Source organism: Schistosoma haematobium, chromosome 4 (assembly GCF_000699445.3).
Source record: "Schistosoma haematobium chromosome 4, whole genome shotgun sequence".
NCBI classification, from domain to species: domain Eukaryota; kingdom Metazoa; phylum Platyhelminthes; class Trematoda; order Strigeidida; family Schistosomatidae; genus Schistosoma; species Schistosoma haematobium.
In genome coordinates this window covers 27,863,005-27,883,638 of record NC_067199.1, presented here as the reverse complement: position 1 = coordinate 27,883,638, position 20,634 = coordinate 27,863,005, and the positions used below count along the sequence as shown (strand labels likewise).

Here is a 20,634-nt window from a genome sequence, read left to right as displayed (position 1 = left end):
AAATCCACCTGAGAATAAATTAGCTGAGGTTGTCCATCACACTCTGACGTTCAAGTAATGTTACATTCGACCCTTTCGGCCGCTTATCCATTTATAAAATCGATGAGCGCTGTATACTGATTTAATTTTTATTAGAGATTTCATCATAAGTCCCTAAGTCTTAATAAGTATATTTTTCATCCTGCATTTTGGGTTGCAGCTCACTGACATCATAGCACATAGTTGCAGATATATTCAGACGCTTGAAATAAAACCTTTACACTCATATGTGCAGCACCCAACTACTATGTAAACGGAAAAATGACAGGAAACTTTAGATATAAGATATTTCTTGAGAAGTGAGAACGCGGTAGCTGAATCCTAACCTGCCACACACTATTCCACTTTACTCTATGATCCTTACTAACTTTTTTATCCTCCCTGCCACTCTTTGCCTGATTACCCTCAATTTATCATAGCTATTCGATTGCTTCCATCATTTGACAGAAAACCTGATCACTACCACTACGTTTATAGATGTTCTCGTGATTAGTTAAATCATGGCTACCATTATTTAAATGACTTTATTGTGTTTAGTGTGATTGTCGATCAATTAACTTGGCTTATCTTTCAATTTTCTAACCCTTTGCATATTTCTCAGGTGATCAGTTACGTTATGTAGCACGATCATGAAAAGCATGTATGCCAATGAAATAAATTAATTTGTATATATCTTTTTGCGACGATTTCATTCTCGCAATATGAACAATCGTATATAAATGAAGCAAACATTGTAGTAATAGTTTTGCTTGCTTGAAAGTGAAATTTGTCAAGGGCAGTAAACACGAGTGGATGAAATATGTTAATAAATCAATCACCAAACAGACTAGAAAGGATAAAGGTCAAGGGCATAAGTGGTAAACACGTATGTTAAGTTACGTGGGTAAATGACAGTTTTTTTAGATGATAATGAAGTTTGATTTTAGGTGATAAAAATGATAAAAGCATAAGAAATGAAATTAATTAATTTTAACTGGAAACCCTTGAACGTAATATATTAGAGGATATGATTTCATGTAATTTAAGAAAGCATCAACCTAGTCCCTTTAGTCTTCGATAATTCGAAGAAAATGTACAATTGGTATAACTAGTCCCTTTAGTGTTTTTATGTATCTTTCTGATTCAAAATTTCTATGAAGTCGAATCCTTCTTGTTGCACTCCATTCAAACATTAACAGGAATTCACTAATTATGTCTATTAAAAATATGGACATAATCTTTCAACATTGCCTTTGACAATTTTCCTTTAGGATTTCATAGAAATTCCATTCGGTCTAATAACTTACTTTGTTTATCCATTAGTAGTAACTACATCGCATGAATTCTAACCATAAAAATTGACATATAAACTTGTCATGACATCAACTATTTTACGTTACTCCGAATATACAGCTTTTAAAGGTGAAGTGGTCTTTAAAATATTGTTTAATTGAAATGTTTATTACCTTTTAGTGAGTATAATAAGTTTATATCATTTCTTCCAAATTAAATATGCAAAGTTACATTTTTAAAATAGAATTTTTCCTTATGTGTAAGAATAAAGAATACAGGAAGTAAGATAACTGCATCCGACATTATATAGAATTAAAACTGTATTGAATTATAAGTCTAGAAGTTTACCTTGTTGATTCAAGAGACAGCAACTGTTATCATTAAAGTGAGTGAGAAAAAGAATTTTATGATTCTCATTTAATCAGTCAACTCAAATTTGATGGAACTTATTTTTTACTTCATCCCTGTTGCAATCAGTAGGGGTATAGGTAAAGACAATGAAGAAACAACGAGGTGTATTTAGCGGTTATGCGTACTTAAGTGAACTTTATTTATGATTACCGTAGAGGGTTTGTGAAGATTATTTAGGTTGGCGACTGATCTTTGTCAAGCATCCAGTGACAACCAAAAAGCACTAAATAAGAGTTTTGCCCTAGTATGGGACTTGTCAGTAATGCACATCAACCATTTATAGAACCTAAGATCTACAAGTCTTTTAGAGAGCGCTCAATAATATTTGTCTAGGTGTTAAATTGGTAGAGTTTCAATCACAAAAAAGGAAAATAAATCCCAACATATCATTTACCAAGTTTGTATTTCATTTTATAAATTAAAGAAGTACTTTACCCAAAATAGTTGAAAGAAACTAGTTTAAAAGGTTACATCATCTAAAAGAAAAAATCCTAGTAAACAAGTATAAAAATAATTCATCTCTAACAAATCACATTTTAAAAAATGTATACATATATGAGCACATTTAAAACAAGACATTTAAAAGAAGCTATGTGCAAAATCTTTACATTATTCACTGGTATTGATCCATGTAACAGTATCTGAAGGTAAAATCTCATAACCACCAATCATAATTTTAATAAAAGAAAATAAATTTTGAAGGTTTGTTATCCGATTTGAATTGTTTTCTGGCAGATTATGCTGACCGGTACAACCGATAATGATCAGTTTATGCTTAGCACGAGTTAAAGCAACAGTTAGGCGAGGCAGATCATCGAGTAGGTGATTTCGATTTGATTCAATACACTAAGATATTTTGTAAAATATTAAAAATAAAAAAATCAGATTAGATTACAGAAAATGTTGATAAAGGTCATCGGATATATGAATGCATATATAACCTTTAAAATTTCAATTGTGTTTAGTGATTTAAGATAGAAATACAAATGAAAAACGTCGGACAAAAGAAAAAAAACAGGAGGTTGTGAGCTTGACCCAAACTCAACTTATTTTGGTTGAAAAAGCCATGAAGAATATCATTACTCTAACTAATCAGTGTGATTACAAACCGAGATATAACCATATATATATATCGAAGCTTTTAACGGTTACAATTCACATAAGCAAGACTCTATATTAGACAAAATTATTAACACTTCTAATAATTGTAGAAGTGAAATATAAAGAATCATTAATCTGAATTACTCTGATGATATAGTCTGAATGATTTTATTGCAAAATATTCTTGTTGAATCAAGAAATAAATTAAAAATAAGCCATAACCGTAAAATATTACTAGATAAATTCATATTATATGTTTGGTACCGGAAAACTATCCATGAGTTATCTTTATTAAATATCACATTAAGCCAATTGATTCAATGATAAACAGACCTAAAAATAAAATCTACAAATGATTTTTGTTATGATACAAAAATAAATAGTTAATTATTAATCTCATCATACTAACAGTCTTTCCAAGTATATTTCGACATAACGCGCATATTTACAGATTGTGTACGTCACAGATTGATCTCATTCGGAGAACCATTGAAAACCAAGCAGCACTACAAAGTTGTTTAGTATCTAATTCCTTAATAGTGCAATCACGACCATGCCGGGGGTCGAAATCAGTACCTACATGTCTAAAGATCAATCTGTGACCAATATAGCCCACAAATTAAACTGATCTCCATAAAAATAACTCAACTAAAGTGAGAATTTGCTGTAAAATAGTAATGCCATGACCAAATAATACGAAAATAATTTGGAATATGCTTGAAAACAAGGAATGACTAAAGAGAGTTTATGGTCATTTTGAACGAAATCATGGACTTCGATACACTTGTAAATTGATTATCGACACAAGTGTATTTCGACCAGAAAGTAAACAAATTCACGACAAAGAATATTATGTCGTAAATATTTAGAAAACTATTTTGAATGAATTTATTGAAAAATCAGTAACGTTACCTCATTTCCATTTGTTCTTAAAAATGAAGATGGACAATTAGTTAGCGAAAGTAAAATCAGTCTTTTGTCACGACCTTGAAATTGATCAACTGTATTCACTTCAATTGATCCAAAAGAATTCTCTTTCATCATATTTTTTATTAAATAAACTTGTGCTCTGTATGGTGTGATAACGCCTATGTCTTCCATATCGAGAAGAAACTATAGGAGTAGAAATTGATCAGAACAATAATATCTGTTGATAAATGTTAGTGGAAATGTAATCTAATGTAACGAAATGTAACACACAGCAATACTACCTAGTACTAAACAATTACACCAAAACGGTAGTGAGAAAGTTTCATTATTGAAATATTCTTTTGATAACCTTTATCCACGTTTTTCATAAAAGTAATCTAGGAAACAGTATTTCTGTAGTGACTTTTAGTATTTAAACCATTGACTGCTAATTTGAGCCATTTAGAAAGGGATAGACTACTTCGTTGAGTCTCGCACGATAACCGCCATAAGTTGTTGGAGAATTTGAGTACTATAGGTCGGAATCATCCATAATGTATTCGCTATATCTTACAATCGGTCTAGAATTCCAGTACTCTTTCACATATACTTTTCACTCTTTTTCCGAATCGTAATATCAGTGCTTAGCCTTTTCCATGATCATTACTACCAAAATAGTAAAGATAACAATATACTCCGCTTAAGAATGAGCCACACTCTAAGTGCGAGGAATAATTATATCAACCAGTTGTCCAAACCGAAGTATCTGGAGCGAGGTCCAAACCTGGTTGAAATTCAAACACCTTAACCACTAAGTCACTGAAATATCATCCTGATCTCTTTTACCCGATATTTTGTTAGCTTTATTTTATTGTTCTAATGTGGTACGGTAAATTGAACCAACCCATGTTTGTGTCAGATTTTACATTGATGAGTGATTGACAATATATATCGGATATTAGATTACCGCATTCAACTCCTAGAAATGAGGAGTTCAGATATGTTTTACACAAAGATCATCAGGTTAAATCTCACAAAGATCTAATATTTAACAAAAATTTACAATTTGCGGAATGATTAACTTACTACATGATGGATTCGTCTTATTATATAGAGAATTAACTGAGCTTCAATCGGATTAGAATTCGATGTACGAGATTCATTTTCAGAAAGAGGGTAACAATCAAGCTAACGACATGAAAAGAAACAAAGATTCATTAGAAAGTCAAAACTCATAATTTCAGCAACACAATGAATAGTTCCAAGTATAAAGTTGAATAGACCATATTTTATTTCATTTCGAAGATCAGGGCACATGTGAAACATGCGTATAGAATATGAGGTGAAATTAATACCAAAAAGTCTATTATTTTTACTTTAAAAGAGTACTATTTATTTCGTTTTCGCATTGGGAATAAACATTCAAAATCTCAGTGGGGCCTGACAATCAATCAATAAAACGTTGAGGTCCTCGATAATGGCAGAAATGAATATAGAATTTGATTTATTAATATTACGGCTAACGGAGTGATTATGAAATTATTTACAAGTAAAGAATCATAGAAATATTTTGCATTAATAAGTGACAATCATTTTTGACAATGGTATCACAGTACCATTTGTTATCAAGAATAAATAAACCCTAAACTCAAAATATTTTCCGACAATTTTCATGACATAAAATAAGATTAGTAACTGATTCATTTTGGCCGAAAGCTAGGAATGTTAATGAGCACACCAAACCGCTGTATTGTTCCTTCAAGTTTTAAGTCAACAGAGTTATGGATAGATTTTATTGATCTCACCTAGCGGGAGTATTGTGAAAAAAACATCTATGAAACGATTTAGAAACCTACTAAGTATTTCATTAAGTAAACTTTTAATTCGATTAGCACATATTGCCCATTTCTAAATATCGACAAAATAAAATGACTTTCTTATGGTATAGAAACCACAATCTAATCGATATGACTAAGAACGGAATTTGTATTGATGTTATTAATCAATCATAGTACAGATAATATTTACCAGGAGAATGAAAGTAATCAATTTCATATATGTCCTATCTATAAGTAACCTTTACTTTGAAGCATATACTGTTTGTATAGAATAGATTTATTGATTAAATCCAAAAAGAGTACTTACCATTTTTGTATCTAAAAGCAATACAGAATCCGAAAGAAGTGGACTATTTACACGTTTTATCCACAATGGCAACTAAAAGGAAGACAAATATTTTTTTGAAAAAAAAAAGGGGGGGGGAATTAAAATGGAATTCAATCTAAATACATTTTATGTTGTAAATAGAAATGATAAATTTAAGGAGAATTTAAGCATTAGAATAGATGAAATTTTCTACCTTGAATTATTTTAGTTTCTTTATCCTTTTCTTACATGTAAACATGATAAATTATACGATTTAATTGGTATTCATTTTAATTAATATCACTTTCAAAGTGAAAAAAAGAAGATTATCCTTTGTTTAAAATGAGGTAATAAAAGAAGTGATATAAAAGTAACTATTAGACAGGAAATCAATGCATTTCTAAATGTTACAGAATATAGCACACATTTCAAGTTTGTTTGTTTTTTTTAATTTCGAGATATGATCTATGAATTTACATATTTTCTATGTATATTTATTTAATGGTTAGAAACATAGTATGACATACACTGACAAGGTACAATTTTGTAATACAATAGAATTCATGTTACATTTCGTGAAATAAATCAATGTTTTAAATTAATGATAAAAGAAACCACTATAAAAGGAGAGCGAAATTGTTACAATATTCACGTTTGTTGACATGATTTGAGGTTAAAAAAACAATCCTAAAACATACTACTATTAACGTCACCCTGTGATATAATAAGTAGTCGACTTTGGGTGAATATCGAATGAACAACCCTGATGTCACCTATTTATAATTTCTTTCTGTTTAGTTTGCTCGAAATAAAATCTCATTAAATAACTCACTGAAAACTATGTACGTAAAGTCAGTTTGTAGCTCGTAACCAGGATGAACGTATGCATTTATATTATATCTAGTTAGAATATCAATAATCTATAGTTTACTGTTACAGACTCATATTTCATTAAACAACTATAAGAATGATTGTGTAAAGTAAAGAGTGTGTAAATATTACAATGATTTAGCAGTTGATAAATTTACTATTCTACGTTTGACAGAACTATTAAAGAACCACATTTTCTGGTTATTAATAAAAATGTGATGAATCTACATTGACTGATGTGCAACGGACTAGCACTACGTCATCCTTGCAACAGTAGAATACGAGTTTTAAAGTGATGAGGAGAAAAATATTTTACTTCAAGAATCGCTGGTATTTTTTGAGTATGCAAAATAAATAAAAATTAACTGTGGTCAAGTGACATAATCTTTGATCAAGCGTAGCGATTTATTCCATTCTGTCATATATATATATAATATTACCAAAAGGCATAGAGGTTTTACGCATAAATTTTGTCAAATATTTTATCATATTATCAAATTGTCATTCGATACCTTAAATAAACATAATAACAACTAGTTCACCACTAGAACCACATACTAGAGAAAATTTTAAAAAGGTGAATAGTAAGGTACTAGATTTGGGAGAGAGATGAAGCGAAGAAGCTCTTATAAATTAATAGCAATCATATTAATTTAATGTTAGTGCAAAGTGTCAATAAAAAATCTTTTAGAAAAATAAATACAAGCAATAATACTATTGTTAATTGTGTCCGATTCCTATGCAAACCAACTGTTTTGTTAGACAACTCGACAATTAATGAATGGACAAATGTTTTTTTTCGTTAAATATGCAAAAAACAAACAGAAAAAACAGATTTTATGTGTGTAAACAGTGAAAATGACACAAATGGCTTAATAAATTCAAAGATTTTAATCATACAATAATTTCCTCAAAGAATCATTAGAATAAAAAAAATTCTCCAATCCATACAAGTTTCATACGCTAAAACACTCTCATTAAAATGATGCACACAATGGGCCCTTAATGTTAATTAGTTAGAATTATGATAGTGAATCTTATTCGATTTTGCAGAAATATCCCACTCCCTCCAATGCGATATTTTACATATTCAGACTAGACAAAAATACTTCACATTACATCTATCCAAAATTAATTAGACAATGATAATATGTAACTGGTAAGAAAAAATTGACAGCTAGAATGTGATAAGCAAACAACAGTGACAAAAAAAATAGAAATTGAAGAAATTTAACGTTTATTTTTTCTTACATTACAATTTACTTTGTCCGATATTTCATCTGAGACGATATTAGGATTTAACTTCAGTGTAGCTTGTGATACGCATGAATTAGCACAAGACATTTTGTTTTTATAGGTTAACTGATTGGATAATGCCATAATCTTAGAATTCATACGATATTGAATTGTCAATTCAGTTACATATCCTCTTTTTGAAAGGTCCATTGATGAATTTGTTGCTAATGTACTATTATCACTGTCATGATGGCTTAATAACAATGAAAAAAGACTTTGATCCAGTCCGCCAAGCCTAATCAAAGAGTAAACAAAAATGGTTGGAATGTATTAAAAAACTAAATTTTTAAAAAAACTGCTAAAAAAGTAAATTCACTTAAGAGTCAGTTGTACAAACAAACCCGCATGGCTTAAAAAATAATTGTACTCCACGACTAGATTAAATTAGTTCTCCTTTTTCCAAAACTTAGTGGAAATCACACACAGCCAAAATACAACATGATAGTTTAGGGAAAGTCTTTAAAAGGTAACAAACTATATTTGAGAGGAAATTATTTCAGTAATCAGGAAATCATAATGACGATGGATGTCTAAACTACAATGAAAAGAAATTTCCAGTAAGATAAGCGTTACAAACCTATTGATTTCGTCCATACATAAAATTTAAGCACGAGTCTTACATCTGTTCATATCGCTAGAATAAAGTACAAATAACTATGTAAGTCGACATTATCTTTCGACTTGAAAACAATGAAGATTATTTCGTATTACAACTGAGACTATAATCAGACCATTAAGATTGGTGTAACTTTTTAAACTACATTAACTAATACACGTCTTTAATCTATATCTTTAAACCATGTAGGTATAAAAACAAAGGAGCAATCAAATTATAAATGAAGTCACTTTCGCGAAAAATGTTTTTGTAAACAAATAAGAGTAGTTCGTATTTAAACAATTAATAACAAGAGTATTGTAAAGATAGAAAATGTAGTGAGACTATGAAGTATTCAAAAGAGCAAACAATAAGTTTGACAAAATAAGTAATTAACGATAATTAAACTGTTTTGACTTTTTCAGCCCTAATTGAACTTAGTGTATCAGTGACTTGTTCTGCAAGAAGATATATACCATAAAAGAATTTCAGACATGAAATTATGGTGTTTGTATTTAATCCATGCTTATAGTTATTCCCGAAACCAATCAATTGACAATCCTACACATTCAATTTTAAGAAGCAAATTAGTTAAAATCAACCAGAAGTTTTGACGAAAATTTAAACTGTATGAATTTCAAACCACTAATAAGTACACTGGAATACGCAACATTCAATCTTACGTATGAACTAAGTCGACAAGGAAATATCTTTGAAAACAAAAAAACAACTGCTCAAATTACCTAGCTTTTTGACTACGAACTAAAGGAGGTAACTGATAATGATCCCCAACCAGTACAAAACGACAACATTTTATAGAGTCAAGAGACTGTTGCTCATCAGCAAGGCACAGTAATGGCCCCAAAGTAGTAGGAAACATTAATTGACTAGCCTCATCAATTAGGACAACATCGAATTTTTGATATGTCAAAGCTGAATGTCGCAGATCATTCCCTCCACTTGCACTTAAAGCTGTGCATCCAACAACGACCTAAAAAAATAATACAATACGAAATAATGCATCGGGAGTCGTTAAAAAAATTGGAATTGGATTTACATATTAATCAGGCTATAACCTTGTACTAAAAAATTTAAATAAATTAATACCAGATAAATAAAATAAGATATTTTCTTAACACTAAGATGGAAACAAAATTCAACGGAATAATCTATTTGACCTATTTCCCATAAACTATATAAGATTATTTTTTTTGACGTGTTAGTATCCATTTCGTATCGTACAGAAAGTAGAAAAATAAAAAAGTATCCGAGTTAAAATTGAAATTGTTCTTTATGGAAGTAACTATAAATCTAGAAAGTATGATAAGATCCTCAAAATAGAAAATTGGTATTTATTCATTCAGCAACTTCTGCTGAAAATCAATTTTACGTTATTTAGTATTATTTATCTAAATATTGATTAGTCCTACTAACCATTATTTTCTTTCCTTGCAAGCTTTTGAGAGAGTTGATACTTCAAAAAATAAAAACATTTTTCATTATTGTGCTGATGATTAAGGGAAGTTAAACGAATAGACTCTATTCTAAACTCGCAAGAGAAACTTCAAGTTGTTTAGATTTTAGTGAATAGTTATTAGACTTTTTGTGAAAAAAAAAGAAACACGATAATTTTCACACTTCATATTTCCCCATTTAACTTTACTGTTATATATTTGGTTGTCCTTATTTTTTGTTTGCTAAAATTTATTATGTCTTCAGTTTATAGGGTGCTTGCTTTATAGAGTTATTACACTAAAACTCTGACTTTTTGTTACCTTGGATACCAAGCTTCTCCTAAACCTGTGACTTTTTCTTGTCTTCGATGACGTTAGGGATTATATTAATGAACAACTGTGTGGTAATAATCCGATCTATCAAGTTCATATTAGAAGAGTATCTCAATTATTCGTAGATTAGGAATAGCTTTAAGATTACAAACCACAAAACTTAGTAATCTTCGAAACCGTTTTAAGTGAATTATAATAAGGAGTATAGCTGATAACATTGGTAAGACGAATATAATAACCAATAACTGTTACTTTTTCGACTAAACGTAGTTAACATGAACTAACCTTACCAAAGATTTATTCTAAGAAAGATTGCAATAAAATAAAATTTAGAATGTCAAAAGTTTACTAAGCAACTAATTTAGTTTGCACAATTAGAGGATATCATTAGTTGTTATATTGAAATTCCAGTCTTAAATCAAATACACAAACCTGTAATCAATAACTACGTTACATTAATACATAAATAAATTAAGGTTATTATGATGTATTTATCTTCCAATTTCTATGTATAATATACAAATTATATTGAATAATAAGACAATCGTCAATCTGACAAATGAATTATCTGGAAAACGAACCTAGCCAATAATTATTGTACTAATCCAATAAGTATCAACGGGTTTTTTAGTACAATTTGGAAAAATGATTACTAAATCCTAATTGACCTAAACTCACTAACAACCAAGTACTTGCCAATACTATATAAAAATATTCGTTTACGTTATTTATATCAAATTAAATGAAATCTGAGTCACATCTTTGCAGGTATTCAATTCTATTTCGATTCTAAACATAACATGAATAAATAAAGAGATGCTTACAGCATAGACAAGGAACGCTTAAATAATAGTCTGTCTATCATAACATGAACATATAAACATTTATTTTTTTCTACAATACAAATACACCATGGACTAACAACCGAATAACATGAAATTTTCCATATGGTCTAACCTACAACAAAATACAAAGGTCATGTCAACTATACCAAATTTGTAACTAAGAGAATAAATATTTTCAAGACAAAAACAGGTGTTAGAAAAAAACAAACAAATGTAAACACGATATATATTCTAATAATTATCTTTTAACATGTAACGCCACATAATCTTTATATGTTAGACAATTAGTAAATAAATAAAGAGACATTTGGTGCAATAACTTACAGTGTTTGCCATAATATTATTTATGTAGTCAATTACATCATTTTTAAGTTTATCATCAGATTTTAGAAATGTATTCAATTTGTATTCAAAGGAATAATTTAATAAATCAGGAAGTATTCGATCCATTTGTCCAAGTTTTATAACACGAGTCTCGCCAGTCTAAGAAAAAAAGAAAACAGAACAAGCTAATCACCTTATTGTTGTTACGAAGTATGTCATGAAACAGATTTTTTATCAGTCAGCAGTTTCGAAAACGCCATATAATGAAATATACATCTAGTAGCATATTGGATGATTTAATAAATTCACTAACCAACTCTAAAGCAATCCTCAAGTTTTGAAAGTGTGTATGGACAAATCACTTGAAAAGTCAGACGTCTACATTAAAAGCTGCTAGGAATTGAGATATACTATACGTTGACTGATGATTATATTTTGATGGTTGAATTCATAAGTCGATCTAAGCTTCAATATGGATTTCCTGGAGCTCTAGTAAGAAGCTTTGACTAGTGGAGTCCAATTCGTGTCGGGTAGAGACAGGTATCTACCTCAGACAATGGATGAATGGTTGCGCAACACGAATCGATTGAAGTTAGACATTAACACTGTTGGATGCCGACCGGCTCAGTGGTCTAAAGGTTAAGGGTTCGCTCGCGAGATCGAAGATTTTGGGTTCAAATCTTGTAAGACCGTGGATGCGCACTGCTGAAGAGTCCCATACTGGGGCAAAACAGCTGTCCAGTTCTTCCGGGTTTTCAGTGGTGGTGTAGGTTACATCGACTCATGAATTCAACTATTCAAATTACTACAATCTTCGCAAAACCCCATTCTGACTATATTTTAATCCGTCAGTCAGTCAGCTTCAACGTAGGACCAGGCACATATGTGCATCGGTCCAGGTTGTCATACCTCATTAGCACAGCAAGATGAACAGCGGATTCATAGGAGTGGTTAGGTCAAAGGTTGCAATAAGGATATAGTATAGGAAGAAAGAATTAGTTCGTAGACAGAAAGAATGAAATGATTTTAGTCTCTTAGTTTAAGGGAAGACAGGGAGTGTATACACCTACGCCACTGTGATCGATTCTGAGCCATGTCACCTAGAGTCTCCAACCATTGGTTACGATAGTCACGCGGACCCCAACCAAGTAGTCTGCATCTACCAACATGGCTCAGACTAGAAGTTAGTGACTTCAGGCACTGGTGACACGTTTTGGTTTGGCCGCCCCTAACTTTCTTCCAACCATCCCCTACCCCGGTTAGCATTGCACGTCGTGGTAATCGGTGTTCAGGCATACGTAACACGTGGCCCAACCATCTCAGTCGATGAAGATTCATAACCTCATCAACTGATTTACCATCATTCCCTAATACCCTGCGTCTAACCTCACTATTACTTACCCGGTGATCCCAGCAGATGAAAGCAATATTTCTAAGGCATCTGTGGTCAAATACTAGTAGCTTACGGGTGTCTTCTACTCTTAAGGGCCATGTTTCGCTGCCGTAAATTGAAACAGAACGAACTGCCGCGCAGTATACTCGTCCTTTTATTGATAGACGGATATCTCGCCTTCGCCAAAGGTGACGTAAGTTGGCAAAAGCCAAACGAGCTTTTCGAATCCGTGCTGAGATTTCGTCAGACACCAACCCATTAGGGCTGATCAGACTTCCAAGATAAGTGAAGCTGTCAACGCGTTCAACTACTTCACTCCCTATCCTTAGTTCAGGTGTTGACGGAGACCAATCCTGAAGCAACAACTTGCATTTAGAGGGAAAGAAGCGCATCCCAAACATTCTGGCATTGTTGCTTAGTGCTACCAGAAGACTCTGAATTTTGTCAGCGTCTTCACCAAACAGGACTATGTCATCTGCGTATTCCAAGTCGATAAGTGGACCTCCTGGAAGGAGATCAATACCCGAGAATTCAGTCGACGAGAATGTTATTTCCATCAGTAGATCTATGATGAAGTTAAACAAAAATGGAGAAATTGGACAGCCTTGACGGACACCACTTGAGGTTGCAAAAGCAGATGACAGTTCGCCATAAGCTCTGACTCGACTGGTAGTGTTTGAGTAAATAGCCTTCACAAGGTTTATGTACTTCTGAGGTACGCCTTTCAATGACAGACACTGCCACAGAGTCTCGCGGTCTACCGAGTCAAATGCTGCTTTTATGTCAAGAAATACCACCATCGTCGGACGCCGATAGGTATGCCTGTGTTCTAGAACCTGACGAATGGTGGATATGTGGTCGATGCAGCCACGACCAGGTCTAAAGCCAGCTTGGTTCTCTCGAGTTTGTAGTTCACGAGTCTTAGTTAGGCGTTTGATAATCATCGAGGCCAGTATTTTAGATACTATGTTTGTTAAACTAATCCCTCTGTGGTTGTCACAGGATGATTTTGACCCTTTCTTATATATTGGGACGATAAATGATTGCGACCAGTCAGATGGGATAAAGTCTAATTCCCAGATCTTAGCTAAAATATTAGTCAACCTAATCGCTAAAATTGGACCACCATGCTTAAAGACCTCTGGAGCCAATCCATCTGGACCAGCTGCCCTTCCTCGTTTCAGATTAACTATAGCCTTCTCAACTTCAGCAAGAGTCGGGGGACCTACTTCAATGTTCCATTCACACTGTCTGGGAATGGAGGGTAGTTGTAGAGTAGCTGAAGGCCAGCTGAACTGTTCCCTAAAGTGTTCCGCCCATCGTTCTAAACGCCTGGACTTGGAGCAGATGAGTGTATCGTCTTTTTCCGATATAATCTCACTTACACTTGACTTATTAATTCCAGTTTCTTTTATTAGTCTGTAAAGCTGTCTTGTGTTCCCTATAGTCGCCGCCTTTTCCATCTCTTTTGCTTTCGATGCCCACCACTGCTCACGGTCGTTTCTTAGACTTTTTCTTAACCTAGATCTGATTTGTTTTCGCTCTTCATCATGTTCAGAACCTGATGGGACGAGTTTGCGAGAATCCATCAGTGTGACAGACCTTGAAGAAATCCACTGGTTCCTTGCAACTCTGTGGTTTAATTATATGTGAAAATTATATTTGAAATATTCTCAGCGATTGAAATTTAACTAATTCCAACGTTTCGTCCAGCTAACTTGTCTGGACTTCTTCAGGGTAATAATCAAAATCAAAATTATCAAAGAAATATATAGCTTTTAACAATCAGGATTATACTGTGTTAAACCAATCATATTTGGGTGTTGATTTTTTGTAAAATAGGATAAAATGAGTCAGTTGACTACAAATCATGTGATGAATTCAACTACATGGAAATACTTAACTGAGTAACAAAAAATCAACACCCAAATATGATTGGTTTAACACAGTATAATCCTGATTGTTAAAAGCTATATATTTCTTTGATAATTTTGATTTTGATTATTACCCTGAAGAAGTCCAGACAAGTTAGCTGGACGAAACGTTGGAATTAGTTAAATTTCAATCGCTGAGAATATTTCAAATATAATTTTCACATATAATGACTTCTCTATACTCGGCGCTCAATTACTGTCAAACTATTCGTTCTAATCTGTGGTTTAAGTCACTAATAGATGTCACTGCTGTTTCCACAGCTGATTGTATGCCCTTCCAAGCAACATCTGGGTCAGCCTCGTCTTCACAACTACCTAAGTGTGACCTCAGTTGTTCCTGGAACCTACTTTTGGTTTTCTCGTTACTCAACTCAGTTCTAACGGGTCTTTTTAATGTGGCTTTTTTGCGTCCAGTGAGGAACAAGCAGATGCGTGCCCGTATTAGGGCATGGTCGGAGTCCAAGCAGGTACTTCAGAATGAACGACAATCTTCTAACGACCCTCTCCAACGATGACTGATGGCAATATGGTCTATTTGAGTCCATCGTTGGTTTGGTGTATGGGGTCGCCATGTTAGACGATGTCTCTCCTTATGCTTAAAATTTGTGTTTGCTAAAAATAAACGATTGTCTGAGCATAGCTGCAGCAGACGATCACTATTATCTGTTCGCTGTGCCGGAATACTAAAATATCCACCTAAATGCCTTTCTGTTTGGTTTAAACTGCCTATCTGAGCATTAAAATCACCTGCTACGAGTACTATGTCTGAGCGTTTAGCTTGCTGAAGAAGTTCGGACAGCTTTCTGTAAAATTCATCTTTCACATCATCTGAGCTGCAGTCAGTGGGAGCGTAGGCAGAAACGACAAAAAGGTAACGACGTGTGCCCCTATCCTTCCGACTTCTTACGGAGCCGTTCAGCCGAACAGCACATAAACGACTGTTAACGGGGATCCACTCTAGCAGTGCTTGTTCCGCCCTCATGCTTAGTGCTATGCCTACACCTGCCAGTCCACGAGAACTTGCCATCGGGTCACCAGATACACGATGGGTGTACCTCGTTGGCTCTCCGTTTTGCCGAGGTGAGGTCAAGTGAATGACCACACTGGAATCCTGTATGCGTGTTTCGAGACACAGCACACGTCAATGGTAAGAGACTCTAGGGTTTTAGCCAAGGAAGCCTGCTGACCGATTTGACATAGGGTTCGTACGTTGAAGGCTCCAATGTGTAGTTTGGAGCGAGGTTTCAGTAGACCTGGGACAGTATTTTGCGCACTAGAATCGTTGGCTATGGTGACACTTGAGGTGGAAGCCGAGAGAGGAAGTTTAGCGTTGAAAGTCGATGTAGGAGGAATAATAGAAAGTGAAGACGGAGGTTGATTATGAATACAGTAGTCTTGAGTGATGTTAGAGGTATGAGGGCGGTTTTCACTTCCCGGTTGCCCACACCGTGGAAGGGTTCTTCTGGAGGTACCTGAAAAGGAATTTGGATTAAAGGTGGTCTTAGTGACCTGAGAGCGTGACCGCAGTGCCCAAGGGACAACTGCTTGAGGTCGGTCACACACGACCTTTTTATGGGTAATTTTTGTGTTAGCTCCGTACTTGTTGAGACCTTACCGCCGGAGACGGATATCCGTGGGATAAGGAGAGGTGTGCATTTTTAGAGTCGACCTTTTCTAACCGCACCCCTCCTTGTGGGAAGGCAGCATCGCTGTCATGCTGGTTGTCTGAAGAAAACACCTTACTGCTGTCACACCTCTGTACAGTCAGCAGTACGACTTCGCCTTCGGACCTTGGGTTTGTTGCTTTTAGTCTTACCGCTCTTCAACCGACCTGTCTTACATGGTAGGACCTTGAGGAACGGTTGTTCCAGCCAGTATAGCTCGGTTGCTTCATCACGATAGGCAAGCCCGACCACCACGTCAAGGTAGCAACAACGGTCGGGATATTTTAATCCAAAGAGACTAGATTTGGCTTTGTGTGAGATTACTGGTTTAAGCTTATAAATAATAAACCTAGAGGGACAATTATTCAGTTATCAATAATTTTTAATTATTGTTTCTGGGTGATTTCAGTTCATGACAAAAATGATATACGTTTTTAAGCAATTTATTTAATACAACAGTAACAGATAAAAGTTTGTTGCACAATGCTCGATCATATCTAGTTCTAATTAAAAAGGGATAAATTACATAGGAAACAAACAACACTTACTTTACATAATCTTAAAAGTAAATTATCGACAGCGGAATGAGTATGCGCTGTGACAAGAATTCTTTTCTTTAACAGAATGAGGACACGTAATAATGCTACCAAAGTTTCGGTCTTTCCTGAAAATAACAAAAAGAAAATCAGAATGAATAATAACAAATATTTTATGAACTATTGTAGCACATTGAAAAAAGAGATGAGAATAACAGACATTTTAATTAAGAAAATACTTAATATTAAGTAAATATGAATCAACAAAAGCTATCCTTTTTATACAAATCTAAACATTTTCATAAATATATAATCGTTTTATCAAGAAACTCCATACGAATTATTCCATCTGACATCATATAATTTATCATGCACAATGATTTCTTATAGTACTAACATTTAGATCTTTAATCCCGAAAAAACCTGCACACAAAATGATGAATTCAATGGAGGTTATTTACAATAGATAGAAAAATGTAACATATTCCCAGTTTTTATCGTTTAAACAAATTAGACGTTTCACTAGAATAACATTTTTTAAAACTAAAGATTATGAGCTTTGTTTTAAAGACCACGGGATATGAACAAATTGAACGAAAATTATCCAAGTAATTTGTTACAGATGAATGAAAGCTAAATGATAGTGTACTAAGTAAACGTATAAATAGTACTATATTTTTCACGAGAAATGTAAATAGTTTCCAATCAATTATACGAGTATTTGTTTAGACTTGTAATATATAATATCATATGATGGATATGCTTTGAACTTTACAAATTAGTAACACTTTTTGCTAGACATAATGGTAGAATGAAATATAATCTATTATGAGACACCTAATAGAAATGATAAACTCCACGACACACTTTGAAATGAACAAAACCATCATTAACTTAGGATGGGGTGGAGATATATACAAAATAAATGAGAAAAAATCGGTGTAAATGTATTAAGTAGCTTATGGGGAATATAATATAGTTGGCCTTAAGTTACAATACGTAAGACTGGAATCGGATAAGAAATGAAGTGAGATTCGATACGGTGAACAAGTAGCAAGTGTTACAATATGAAGTATGATTTTGGAAAAAAAGATAATAATAAGAGCCATAATTTGATCAGTAAACGTATTTCCCACTTTAAAAAATAAACAAAATTATCATCCCTGTAAAAAAACACAAATCGAATTTGGCTGACAACCTAACATGTCCAGAGAAAAATCAGTGTAACACTACAATAGTATTATGAAGAGGAAAAAAATATAACAATTACAAAGTATGAAGATTTGCTGTACCATAGTGAACTACTATTTACCTGTTTTAACTGAACTAAAAATGAAAATTGTATACTGTTTACTTGACCAATTGTAGGCTTTATATATAGATTAGTCCACAGTATAATACACTCAGTACTAAGAAATAGACAAACCTTGAATGAAAGTCAATAGTTTATTAAGCTGAACATCAAAGACAAATGTTAGGAAAATTCTTAGTTTCTTTTAACTTTTCAAGAGTTATTGTGGCCATGGCTCAAGGTCATTTTACAGTTATCTTGGTTTGCATACACTATGACATCAATGTCCAGGACCACGTATATAAAATCGGGGTTCATAGCATATCATTTAAATTATGTTTGTATGATTGTACGCTCATAAATTGCATCCATTAAAAGTACTACATACTGATAACAAAATATTAAACATGCATATCTAAAAATTATATTTACAAATAAAAATACCTGATCCAGGATATCCTTTGATAAGAATATAATTTTGTGAAAAAAGTGTTTGTAGTATAGCGGTACGTTGATTTACATTCAATGGTTTCAGAATAGGGCGTACTATAAGTAAAAATTAAATAACACACGTGATAAATAATCATTACTTTCTTTGACAATCTTTTTAGATATTGTTTTTGACATATCCGGTATACGACCATCAATGATAAGCTCCCGTAGTAAATGACTAGAAAAGGAAGGATTAACAGAAAACAGTGGTAGAATATTAAATAAAATCGACTAAAACAATTATTTACACAAGAATAATTAATTTAAAAAATCTGGAAAGAAACTCATTACCACACAATATGTACAGAAATGCTTATTTTCGGACCTTCACAAGGGATATTTACTGAAATGACGATATTAGCCAATAAATTTTAGTAACACGGTGATATCATAACAGATCACGAAATGAATGGCGAAAATCAAAATCTTCGTGATTCAAACTCTTTAATGTAATACCAGTGATAATTTTAAGTTATCAGTAAGTAATCAACACTATTACACAATTGAATCAATCTTTAAAACTAACCGTCTAATCAAAACTTGATATCCTTAATTCTAATAAATTCACAAACAATAATATATCTCAGAACACAACTAATAACAATTGCAACTCAAGTTCAATTTATGATCGTATTTCGACCTGAAGAAATAGAACTTCATCAAAAACAAATTATTCTTTGTCAGAAACGCTAATTAAGTGAAAAACAAGAACAAGATAGAGTATAGAACTGAAATTACTGCTGCTGCTAAAAAGTATGACATAATAATGAACCCCGAACATAATTTGTGGTAACGATGTGATTGTTTGGACATTAAGAATACCATCACTACAACCTGATTACTTCAGTGTGTATAAAAGAAAACAAATAATGATGACCATCCAGTTAAAACATATGTATTTCATTGAAATCCTGAACCGATCAATGTTAGACCACTATTAAAAACCTGGAATAACTGGACGGCCGTTTTGTCCCAGTACGGAACTCCTCAACAGTGCATATTCACTAGTGGAGTTCAGCTGTGTCGGGTGTGAATCAGTTATCCACCGAAGACGATGGGAGATGGTCGCGCGATATCATGGATTAGTCGGAGTTAGACATTGAAATCGTCAGGTCCCGGCTCAGTGAGTTTAGAAGTTAAGCGTTCGTGCGCGGTCGAAAATCCTGGTTACGGATCTCGAGAGCAGAGTTGTGAATACTCACTGCATAAGAGTCCTATACCAGGACGAAACAGCCGTCAAGTGCTTTCGGGTTTTTAATGGTGATCTAACATTGATTGGTTAGTAATTTCAAAGAGATATAATAATCTCCACAAACCCATACTGAAAACATACATCAATATTTACCTACCACAATTTGGAATTCCTCATTAAACCCACCAAGTTGGATAGATTCAACTGAATTGCCTTCATCGACACATAACGATCAACACGAAACAATTGAATTCGATCAGGAAATGACCTAAGAATAATGAGGTAATAGTGTCATCTTCAATCTAAATAAATATCTATGATATATAGCGAAAGTTTCAATAACATATGTTACGAAATAATCAAAACATAATCTAATCACATAGTTTATTGTACTAAAATTTATCTCGGTGATGTCACAATAATCAACAACCAAAGAAATTATAAAAAATTGGTATCGTTAATTATTCATCTTCCATTCTCAACTGAAATGAGCATTTCCAAGGACATTTAAGATCAATATATAAAGCTAAATACAAAT

General features: G+C 33.1%; 1 protein-coding gene across 1 annotated transcript in view; it reads right to left on the bottom strand.

The window, feature by feature from the left end:
* Positions 1 to 1,723: 1,723 nt before the first annotated feature.
* DNA2 (Tripartite DNA replication factor) overlaps positions 1,724 to 20,634 on the bottom strand; it is a 40,175-nt gene continuing 21,264 nt past the window's right edge. Inside the window, exons 15-25 of the mRNA XM_051216125.1 lie at positions 20,254 to 20,364; positions 19,003 to 19,082; positions 18,857 to 18,958; positions 17,134 to 17,249; positions 11,595 to 11,753; positions 9,382 to 9,629; positions 7,999 to 8,278; positions 5,878 to 5,949; positions 4,819 to 4,920; positions 3,736 to 3,936; positions 1,724 to 2,568 (exon numbers count right to left, since the gene is read on the bottom strand). Coding sequence (XP_051066679.1) covers positions 2,332 to 2,568; positions 3,736 to 3,936; positions 4,819 to 4,920; positions 5,878 to 5,949; positions 7,999 to 8,278; positions 9,382 to 9,629; positions 11,595 to 11,753; positions 17,134 to 17,249; positions 18,857 to 18,958; positions 19,003 to 19,082; positions 20,254 to 20,364 — 1,708 coding nt within the window. The 3' untranslated portion in view covers positions 1,724 to 2,331. The remainder of the gene's footprint in view (positions 2,569 to 3,735; positions 3,937 to 4,818; positions 4,921 to 5,877; positions 5,950 to 7,998; positions 8,279 to 9,381; positions 9,630 to 11,594; positions 11,754 to 17,133; positions 17,250 to 18,856; positions 18,959 to 19,002; positions 19,083 to 20,253; positions 20,365 to 20,634) is intronic.